Raw genomic sequence first — 11,568 nt, 5'->3', positions numbered from 1 at the left:
GACTTTCTGCATTCTGATCAATCAGCCAGTGCCGCCGTCCGCCCTAACCCAGGGAGCGAACAGAAAAGAGAAAGAACACAAAACACAAAACACAAACACAAAACAAACATCATGACAGAAGGAGAAGTTCAGTTCTGTGCTCAACTATTGCCAAGTGGTTTTGAGATTTGTCCATGTTGTTTGGAGAATGTAATTTTGGTTTCAAGAAATGAGCCAATTAACCCGACTGAGAAAAAGTGTAATGTAATATTTAAAGAGAACAGATTACATTTACAAACTAAAGACATTAGAAAACGAGTCTCCCCCTTTTTAAGGACTCCTTGAGGATTGATCCAAATGTGTGCATTCAGGAGTCATTTTAAATTAGATGGATGATGGATTAAACAGTGCTCTATGAGATGTTCAAAGCTTGGGAAATCTTTTTATAGCCTAACCCTGCTTTAAACGTCTCCAGAACTTTATTCCTGATCTGCCCGGTGTGTTCCTTGGACTTCATGATGCCGTTTGCTTCCCAATATTCTCTTAACAAACATCCGAGGCCATCACAGAGCAGCTGTATTTGTACTGAGATTAGATAACACATGCACAGGTGAACTCTATTTAGTCATTTGGTCAACATTCGATCATTCAGCAATCATCAGGAAACGAGAATTGGTTGCACTCAGAGAAAAAATTCTGAATACTTCTGCACACCACTTTAGTCTTTTTTATTTGTAATTTTAAAAATAATCACATTATTTTCTTTCAACTTGACAATTGCATGTCACTTTGTGTTAGCCTTTCACATAAAATTCCAATAAAATATATTTATATTTGTGGTCGTAACGTGACAAAATGTGGAAAAGTTCAAGGGGTATGAATAATTTTGCAAGATGGGTAAGCTATAAACTATTCAAATTTACCATTGCCAGAACAGAAGTGCAGTTAATAGACATTTATTAATGTGATGTTCATTTGTTGCTATTGAGCATATACTATACTGTATGGATAGTATGCATGTAATCAAAGCTGGTTGCATCGGCACCGTGAATCACTGAAACGTAATGTTAGTTGACACAGTAGTTTATTTCTGCAGGCAGGAGCCACCGGAAATGATGAAACTGGAGCATCATTAATTTGTTTCAGACTGGCTGGCATAGCTGAAAATAGGTTTTATTTTACTGGCAGCAGGTGAAATCCACACAGTTTAAAATGTGTGTATATTTTTTAAGATTTGAAAATTTGAGAAATTTTCCAATTATCAATTAACCTGATTTAACAATACAGATTTGACAGTTATATCACTATGAGATAAGGGAACGTGGAAGATAACCCCCACACAACAACAACAACAACAAAAAGATAATTTCTTGCAAGGTTATTAGAAATAGGACTGCAGAGTTCCACGGCGGCGTACATCGGTTGTCCAGCAGTGGAAGCCGCCACCCAGAGAATTGGCATGAAGAATGCTCACCTTTATGGGCGTAATACCTGAAACAAAATCACATTTACACCTCATTACAAAGTATACAGGCATTATTGTCTGAAATGACCCCAAAATATGAACTCACCAAGACTCTCAAACATTTTGACAATGGTGGTTTCCTTGGCTTCAACCAAAACGCGCTTCTCATCCAACATCATGACATTCATGGACAGCCATTTGGAGGTCATCCACAACGGGTGGTCTAAATAGTGAGGTCCTCTTTCAGTAAATATTTGTGCATGTGTAATGGAAGCCGTAGAGTAAATACCCACCATCAGGAACCAGAGGTGTCGGAGGTTTGACAATTGTCCAGCCTGCCTTGATGAACATGTCAATCTGAGGAAAAGGTCAAAGAGCAGTTATGGACCCTCCTTCTAAAACAAACATTGGACAAGAGGGATGCACGGGGCACCGTTTCCTGTCTGCTGTACCTGGTTACAGGGGCGATCAGGGTTTAACAGCGCCAGTCCTGGTCCAATGATGTTAAAAGTACCATCAATGTGCATGGCATTTGGGTCCGTGAAAGAGATTATGTGGATCTTGTAGTCTGGAGCCAAATGACGACGCATCCACTCAATCCCCATGTAATTTGTAACCTGCAAAAAAAGTTACATTCAGAAGAAAAGTGCATGATTAGTTTATGTGTCATGCTGCTGCTTTGTTTGCACTATTGATTCTGAATCTGAAGAATGAAGAATTTGCCTATGACATAGCACACCTGACTCCTCTGGACGAAAATGTCCCTCCCAGCACGCATGAATTCAGCAGCATCGAAGCACGGCTCATGCTCTGTGGTCACAAACTTTCCCTGGGCAGCCAAGTTGTTTCTGTCTGCCAACGATCGCATGGGGTATTCCTGCATGACACCACAGCAAGATGATATACAACCCAGCAATTACTCAAAGACCGCTATATGCAATGCAGCATCTTGATTTACTGTCGAAGCATGTCAAAAAAAACTAGCGAGACAACAGCTCACCTGATCATACAGGTCATCGGACATGGTGGGTTTGGGAGCAGTGGTCCATTTTGCACCTTTTCTGAAGTACTCCTTGATCAGAGGTCTGTAGGCTCGGTACTCAAAGAAGCGAGACCTCCAGGCCATCGGAGCTTCAATAATCTCATTTCCCACAACAAGAAGGATGTCTCTTGGCATGGCAGCATACATGCCTGCAACAGGTTCAACAGTGCACTTTGAGTTCAAAATACAATGAGCTCAGGAAGTAAGCTGTGATGCCGTACAACTCAATGAAGACAATTTCAAGCAATGCAGGTAAACATATTGATATTCTGCCTTGTTTCGAGAAAACTTCTCTCCACCATAGTTGTTGAAATAAATTCTCACTGGCGAGTGATATCTCTGCTTTGTCTGTTTTCACCTGATGATGCGAAGTCTGGAGTCCTGTACACCTGCGACGAGTCGATGAGTTCTGGCCTCCTCACAGTGACACCCTCATGACGCAGGATGTTGCACAGCTCTTCAATTTCAGCGGCGGCTTTCTTCACGTGGGCCTCAGGAAAAGGGTGGCCCCCAAATTTCTCATAGAAGGGCCAATAGTTCTCATATGTGCAAGCCTGTTAAGAGGTTTACAATGTGATGCCATGTAATTAATTACACTGTCCCACATCTGTGTGCATGATGGACAATATACAACATGCATATTGGACAAGTCATTTTAACTCTATTACGTACTTTCACTTCCGTAGTGAAGGGAGGAACATAGGCGTTCTCAGCGCGACCCACAATCACCTCCTCAAGAGGATCCCATTCATTGTAGCTGCAAACAGGACAGTCTTGTTCTTTAGTTTCTGTAACATTGTCCTCTACAACGGTGTACTGCTTCTGTGAAGCTGGAGTACTCAAACTGCTCTGGAAGGCTTTCTGGGTCCATCCACTCACTGCACGACCAAGCTGGAGGGCACAGAAAAGTTTGTTGGATTATGTGTGATTATGCCATTTCTTTGTTTTTATTTTTACATTTTATGTCAGTACCAAAAGATCTGTTAAATTAGTGATGCTGGTTAAAAACATGATTTGACCACTTACTCATCTAAAAAAAAATAAAAGCCTAAAATATATTCTGAAAAAGCATCTTTACAAAAAGCAAATTACTTTTGACACAAGCTTAAGTGATATCTGTTACGTGCCTGCAGTGCTTCCTGCTGATCTGCCCCTCCCCCCTTCCCTTGCAGGTGCTGCCAGGTGAAGGAGATGATGGCACCTCCTCCACCTGGCAGCACCTGCAAGGGAAGGGGGAGGGGCAGAGCAGCAGGAGGCTCTGCAGGCCTGTCTGGCGCTGCAAGCACGTAACAATATCCAAATTAAACTTTGCTGTTCACTGTGGAGCGCAAAGGGGGAAATAAATCTTTCAACTTTAATTTTCAATAATTCCCAGAGTATTCAAATAAATTATCTAATGAAACTGTGAATTGGGAATCTGTTTTGTGGGAAAACATGAAAAGCAGTAATCTCCCAACCATGGCCCCAATAAGATGGATCGCCTCCGCTCCTCCGCTGCCTCCTCTCAGATACTTGACTCGCAGCATTGTCCGATGTTGAATGCGTCCCACAGGAGTGCAGGTTCCAGCTCGTCGTTTGTCTTTAAATGAAGATGCATCAGCATTTGAGGCATGTGAGCACATGGCTCTGAGACCGTTGCTCACTTCCATGTTGTGGCACAAAGTGCACTGACATTATTTGGTGAGGATAGGAAATAATGCAGATAACAGTAATGCTGAGTTAATAATTATTCAAGTCATGACTGTTTTTCTGCATGCTTGTGAATTTTGATAGTTGCTCCAGCAGCAGCAGCAGCCGTAATAGATCAGGGAACACGGGAAAACCTTTTATAATGCAGCAGTCCAAGATTGCTGCCAGGGAGGAAAGAGTTAAACTCAGTTGATGTTCATGGAATTTTTCTTCCTGGTGGAGCAACATGACACAACCATCAATGGTTGAGTTCAGTGAAATCAATATAAAAGAAAATGTATGATGGAAGCTTCAAATCCAGCATGCCATTCATGAAAATGCATGTATTCTGAAAATATAATCAGATTAAGATTAAATCAATAGATTGAATTTACAGTAATAATTCTGAGAATAATGTCAGAATTCTGAGTATTAGGTAAGAATTCTGACTTTAAAGTCATAAATATCACAATAAAGTCATAATTATGAGAATATTGTTAGAATTCTGAGAATTATGTCTGAGATTAAAGAATTAGGTCTGAGTTTGAATTCAAAATTCATGTTTTTGGAGGTGGGAAGAAACCGGAGAACCCGGAGAACCCGGAGAAAACCCGCGCAGACACGGGGAAACATACAAACGGCACAGAAAGGAATCGAGCCCAGTGTGAGGTAACGGTGTAATCCACTGTGTATTATTAATAAAAAATGAAATTGAAAAATTCTATAGACAACCTGGCACATTAGCATCAGTTGTGCTATCAACTCATACAGACAATATTTTACTTACAGATTGGTGTCCCTTCTAGATACAGCAGAGAGGGAATGAACTCTGAGTGGAGGAACTTTGATGACAACTTTAACATGTAAGCCTGCAGGGGCAAACAGCACAGCGGTTTAAAAAACCAACACTCTTAAAGGGACAGTACCGTCAGATTTATGAGATGAAAGTTAGAATTCAGACATTATAGCATCAGTAAATCCATGCCACGCCTTTACAATCCCCAAGAAATTTAAGTTTTTTAAAATACTTTTTAAAAACATTTTTATGTGTCAATATTCTTAAATATAATTGAGAAGATGAATAAATAAGTACATTTTAAAAATATTATTTAGATGACGATTAAGAAGATTATTAATCATGGCTCAGGGGAGGAATTTCAGGGATTATACAATCGTTTTTGGTCTACATCTTGACAATCATTTTCACATCCGGCTGTGTAAACCATCATATTAGTGATTTTCTTTTGTTTAATATTTTCAAGGACACATAGCGGCCTCTTTTGCATCAATATGTACAGCAAAATAAAAAACAATTATTCAAATAAAATTTTCAACTGGTCTTAATGTTTAATAATTCTCAAAGTACGGTGAGAACGTAAAAAAGGCAAAACACAGAATCTAACCCCGTGTGAGGCAACAGCACCACCTACTGTGCCACTGTGTCACACAAGAAGTAGTAACACATGTAAAAAGCAATTAGCTTGGTGCTAACATACTATAAAAGAAAATCCCATTGACGAGCTAGCACATTAGCCTTAGTTTGTATATTAACTATTAGACACAGGCAATATATAATTTACAGATTGATGTACCTTCTAGATACAGCAGAGAGGGAATGAACTATGAGTGGAGAAACTTTGATAACAACTTTGCTTTGATGTCAGGCTTTGGGGGACAAACAGCACAGCAGTTTAACCCTTGTGTTTCCATTTTCTAGAAAAGTGTCCAAGTCCAACAAGATACAAATTCATTGCAAGGCCAAATTATGGAATTTCATGCTGAAAGTTGGGATTTTCCCATTTAACCCAGAATTAGCCCCTCTTGCTAAAAAACACTCCTCTGTGACACTCCTTTGGAGAGAGAGAGAGAGAGGGACCGACTTCAGATTGCTGTGCTTCCCTTTGTGGCCCCCTGGAATTAGCCCAACCACAATGGCATTTACATCAGAAAAGATGGCAGGAAAATCAGACTTTATTTTCTGTTGCTGTAGAAACGTAAACAGTGGTGCACCTAACATTTCACTTTTCTTATTGCAATGAAGACAATTCAAATAAATGTTAAGTCAATTAAAAAAGTTATTGTGAACAGATTACCTTGCTTACTCCAAACATGTTACATGGAGCACATATATTTGTGCAGCACACATAATGTCAAGCTGAACCGATGCTGAATCTGCACTGAAGAAGCAGCGTTCATCAAACAGGTGGAAGCAAAGTTTCTGTTAACAGTGAAGCATCGCTGAGAATAAAACTTTCCATCGAGTCGAGGTAGGGGAGGGGATTCACTTCAGAGGGATCCCAACAACTAACTAGTGCCGTCTGTCTAATTTGCCTCTCCAAACACATGCCAAACGGACGTCATCACATTTCACCTCGATGTTCGCATCCTCTTTCGTCTTTCGGACTCCTGGGCAGAGACAATGCACTATCCTTAAATCCTATGGTTTCTGGAAATGAAATAGGTCACAACTGAGATAGCATTCCACATTTCCCCATGTATGTTCACATCTGGAAGTGTTCAAAAACCCGGACTTTCCCACCCAGCCAGGGACAACCCTGTCATCTTAAACTTTCTGGATATAGGTCACTATGTACACATCAGCACATTTACCACGTATGCACACATCTGGAAGTATTATTTTCCTGGCACACCCATCACATTTACCACGTAAACAGTCTCAGACGTCCAAATGTTCATTGTGTTACAGTATTTAAATGTAATAATCTGACTCACATAAATAGATTCAGCCAAATAATGCAGTCAAGATTAAGAAGGTACCACATTTCCTTATGTTTGGGTACTTTTCCTTAGTGAGCAAGTTCCAGAACATTCCATAAGCTCTGGACTTCAGCTCAATGTCAGCCTGCATTGTAGCACATGCCTTCTGCGGCGCCAGCTCTGACGCAAGGTCCAGGACGTTTCTCAAATCATGGCACTGAAGCTTTGAGGACAGCTGTTGCACGTTTTAATTTCTAACTCGGCCCGGCTCCTCCACTCAATTTTAAACCCTTTCTTTAGAAGAACTAATTAGATGCCACTAACTAGGTTATTAGTTCACCAGAGCAGGAGAGTGTGTCCGAAAAGAGAGATCTCAAATGCCATACATTTGAGATCTCCCGGCTGGTGATCCTGATCATCATCAAAAGGTAATACGTTGTTCTTGGCATCTTTTTGCGCCAACCATGAAAAGTAAAGGTGAATAAGAGTCTATGTGTATTTGTGTATCACCTCATCCTGGATCAGATCCAGAAGATATCCACAATCCGGATCTGATCAGGTTGGATTCAGTGAAAAGAGAGAGGACCGTTGCACCGTTGACCGCAATGCTAACCAAAACATTTAAATTGGTCCAGAATCCAGAATCTCTTCTGGATCATCACCAAAATGTTATCGTCTGTTCTTGGTAACATTTCCAATATTTCCTAAAAAAATCGTTAAGAAATGTGAATAACTTTTTGAGTTATCTTGCTAAGGGACAGACAGCCAAAAGCCGGCCAAAACATAATCGCCTTGGCTGAGGTAAATATTGCACACAGCAGCAGGTAAGCACAGCAAAGCCCTGAATTACAATACTAGAAAATAGAACATGCAAGATATTGGGTACGTCCAATATCTTGTAGGTAGTGAGTACTTATGTACGGTAAAAGTAAATACATTTTTAGATGTATAAAAGCTTTACACTATTCAAATTCACCATTGCCAGACCAGAAGTGCAGAGATGTAGCGATTTATTAATGAAGTAATGTTCATTTGTTGTTATTGAACATATACCATACTGTATGTAAAACATGCATGTAAACAAAGCTGTTTGCATCGGCACTGTAAAGCACTAAGATGTAATGTTAGTTAACACAGTAGTTCATTTCTGCAGGCAGGAGCCACCTGAAATGATGAAACTGCATAAATAGGTTATATTTTACTGACAGCAGGTGAAATCCACACGTTTTAAATGTGTGTAGTTTTTAAGATAGAAATTTTCCAATTCTCATTTACCTGATTTGGGTTTTTTTTTACATATTGTTATATTACCATTAAGATAAGGGAACGTTAAAGCTAACCCACAAACAAAAAAAAAGATAGTTTCTTGCAAGGTTATTAGAAATAGGACTGCAGAGTTCCACGGCGGCGTACATCGGTTGTCCAGCAGTGGAATCCGCCACCCAGAGAATTGGCATGACGAATGCTCACCTTTATGGGCGTAATACCTGAAACCAAATCACATTTACACCTCATGACAAAGTATACAGGCATTATTGTCTGAAATGACCCTTGAAATAGAAAACCTTTCTTACAGATGAATTCAAAAATATCTGTTGATTCTGAAACATGGAGAATATGAACTCACCAAGACTCTCAAACATTTTGACAATGGTGGTTTCCTTGGCTTCAACCAAAACGCGCTTCTCATCCAACATCATGACATTCATGGACAGCCATTTGGAGGTCATCCACAACGGGTGGTCTAAATAGTGAGGTCCTCTTTCAGTAAATATTTGTGCATGTGTAATGGAAGCCGTAGAGTAAATACCCACCATCAGGAACCAGAGGTGTCGGAGGTTTGACAATTGTCCAGCCTGCCTTGATGAACATGTCAATCTGAGGAAAAGGTCAAAGAGCAGTTATGGACCCTCCTTCTAAAACAAACATTGGACAAGAGGGATGCACGGGGCACCGTTTCCTGTCTGCTGTACCTGGTTACAGGGGCGATCAGGGTTTAACAGCGCCAGTCCTGGTCCAATGATGTTAAAAGTACCATCAATGTGCATGGCATTTGGGTCCGTGAAAGAGATTATGTGGATCTTGTAGTCTGGAGCCAAATGACGACGCATCCACTCAATCCCCATGTAATTTGTAACCTGCAAAAAAAGTTACATTCAGAAGAAAAGTGCATGATTAGTTTATGTGTCATGCTGCTGCTTTGTTTGCACTATTGATTCTGAATCTGAAGAATGAAGAATTTGCCTATGACATAGCACACCTGACTCCTCTGGACGAAAATGTCCCTCCCAGCACGCATGAATTCAGCAGCATCGAAGCACGGCTCATGCTCTGTGGTCACAAACTTTCCCTGGGCAGCCAAGTTGTGTCTGTCTGCCAACGATCGCATGGGGTATTCCTGCATGACACCACAGCAAGATGATATACAACCCAGCAATTACTCAAAGACCGCTATATGCAATGCAGCATCTTGATTTACTGTCGAAGCATGTCAAAAAAAACTAGCAAGACAACAGCTCACCTGATCATACAGGTCATCGGACATGGTGGGTTTGGGAGCAGTGGTCCATTTTGCACCTTTTCTGAAGTACTCCTTGATCAGAGGTCTGTAGGCTCGGTACTCAAAGAAGCGAGACCTCCAGGCCATCGGAGCTTCAATAATCTCATTTCCCACAACAAGAAGGATGTCTCTTGGCATGGCAGCATACATGCCTGCAACAGGTTCAACAGTGCACTTTGAGTTCAAAATACAATGAGCTCAGGAAGTAAGCTGTGATGCCGTACAACTCAATGAAGACAATTTCAAGCAATGCAGGTAAACATATTGATATTCTGCCTTGTTTCGAGAAAACTTCTCTCCACCATAGTTGTTGAAATAAATTCTCACTGGCGAGTGATATCTCTGCTTTGTCTGTTTTCACCTGATGATGCGAAGTCTGGAGTCCTGTACACCTGCGACGAGTCGATGAGTTCTGGCCTCCTCACAGTGACACCCTCATGACGCAGGATGTTGCACAGCTCTTCAATTTCAGCGGCGGCTTTCTTCACGTGGGCCTCAGGAAAAGGGTGGCCCCCAAATTTCTCATAGAAGGGCCAATAGTTCTCATATGTGCAAGCCTGTTAAGAGGTTTACAATGTGATGCCATGTAATTAATTACACTGTCCCACATCTGTGTGCATGATGGACAATATACAACATGCATATTGGACAAGTCATTTTAACTCTATTACATACTTTCACTTCCGTAGTGAAGGGAGGAACATAGGCGTTCTCAGCGCAACCCACAATCACTTCCTCAAGAGGATCCCATTCATTGTAGCTGCAAACAGGACAGTCTTGTTCTTTAGTTTCTGTAACATTGTCCTCTACAACGGTGTACTGCTTCTGTGAAGCTGGAGTACTCAAACTGCTCTGGAAGGCTTTCTGGGTCCATCCACTCACTGCACGACCAAGCTGGAGGGCACAGAAAACTTTGTTGGATTATGTGTTGACGTGCCATTTCTTTGTTTTTATTTTTTGCATTTTATGTCAGTACTTGCCTAAAATATATTTAAAACATCTTTACGAAAAGGACATAACTTTTATCATTAAGGAGTGATATCCAAATTAAACTTTGCTCTGCATTAACTCGCTGTCCACTGTGGCAATCAAAGGGAAAACAATCTTTCAAATGATCTTCATCTTTTAATAATTCCTGGGGTATTAAAATTAATTGTGTGGTGGAAAGGTTTAAGTTTGAGGTATTTGTCTTCGCTTGTGTGAATCATGATTTTGTTTTTTTGACACACTCATGGGATACAGGGAAGAATAAATGTTTTTGTCTTGACTTAACCTTTCACTCACCCCTCCCCTCTCCTCTATGCACATGTTGGCACTAGATTTCATATAAAAATTATATGCATTCTCTGAACCTTTGCACACCCATGCAAATAGCCTGCGGCTTGCTTGTCACAATGTGTGCCAAAAGCTGCATGGATTCATTACTAATTTAATAAAATAAGAAAAGACAACTTTGTTGTGGGAAAAAATGTGAATTGGGAATCTGCTTTGTGGGAAAACGTGAAAAGCAGTAATCTACCAACCATGGCCCCAATAAGATGGATCGCCTCCGCTCCTCTGCTGCCTCCTCTCAGATACTTGACTCGCAGCATTTTCCAATGTTCAATGCGTCCCACAGGAGTGCAGGTTCCAGCTCGTCGTTTGTCCGTGAATTGAAAAGAATGGAAAGATTGATCAACTTTATAGGCATGTGTGCAACTAAATCTGAGACCGTTGGTCACTTTCATGTTGTGGCACAAAGTGCACTGACATTATTTGGTGGGGATAGGAAATAATGCAGATAACAGTAATGCTGAGTTACGTTTAATAATTATTCAAGTCATGACTGTTTTTCTGCATGCTTGTGAATTTTGATAGTTGCTCCAGCAGCAGCCGTAATAGATCAGGGCGCACGGGAAAACCTTTTATAATGCAGCAGTCCAAGATTGCTGCCAGGGAGGAAAGAGTTAAACTCAGTCTTTGGTTGATGTTCATGGAATTATTCTTACTGGTAAAGCAATGTGACACAACCATCAGTGGTTGAGTTAAGTGAAATCAATATGAAAGAAAATGCTTCAAATCCAGCATGCCATTCATGAAAATGCATGGATTCTGAAAATAAAGTCAAATTAATTCAATTTACCGTAATAATTCTGA

The 11,568-nt window shown here is 40.6% G+C and overlaps 2 protein-coding genes across 2 annotated transcripts; both read right to left on the bottom strand.

Moving 5' to 3' along the window:
• Positions 1-773: 773 nt before the first annotated feature.
• LOC137893742 (glycine amidinotransferase, mitochondrial-like) lies at positions 774-4,995 on the bottom strand. Its single transcript, XM_068739172.1, has 10 exons — positions 4,942-4,995; positions 3,944-4,065; positions 3,159-3,377; positions 2,845-3,040; positions 2,445-2,635; positions 2,184-2,321; positions 1,897-2,061; positions 1,738-1,801; positions 1,551-1,667; positions 774-1,470 (listed from the first exon to the last, which is right to left on the bottom strand). The coding sequence occupies exons 2-10, from the start codon at positions 4,010-4,012 to the stop codon at positions 1,361-1,363; spliced, it is 1,269 nt and encodes a 422-aa protein (XP_068595273.1). The 5' UTR covers positions 4,013-4,065; positions 4,942-4,995; the 3' UTR covers positions 774-1,360.
• A 2,877-nt stretch (positions 4,996-7,872) lies between these two features.
• Positions 7,873-11,078, bottom strand: LOC137893741 (glycine amidinotransferase, mitochondrial-like). Its single transcript, XM_068739171.1, has 9 exons — positions 10,956-11,078; positions 10,108-10,326; positions 9,794-9,989; positions 9,394-9,584; positions 9,133-9,270; positions 8,846-9,010; positions 8,687-8,750; positions 8,500-8,616; positions 7,873-8,359 (listed from the first exon to the last, which is right to left on the bottom strand). Exons 1-9 carry the CDS (start codon positions 11,022-11,024, stop codon positions 8,250-8,252), a joined length of 1,269 nt encoding a protein of 422 aa, XP_068595272.1. The 5' UTR covers positions 11,025-11,078; the 3' UTR covers positions 7,873-8,249.
• Between the last annotated feature and the right edge of the window lie 490 nt (positions 11,079-11,568).

The sequence above is a fragment of the Brachionichthys hirsutus genome, chromosome 5, assembly GCF_040956055.1.
Source record: "Brachionichthys hirsutus isolate HB-005 chromosome 5, CSIRO-AGI_Bhir_v1, whole genome shotgun sequence".
NCBI lineage: Eukaryota > Metazoa > Chordata > Actinopteri > Lophiiformes > Brachionichthyidae > Brachionichthys > Brachionichthys hirsutus.
This window is presented reverse-complemented; position numbering and strand designations above follow the sequence as displayed.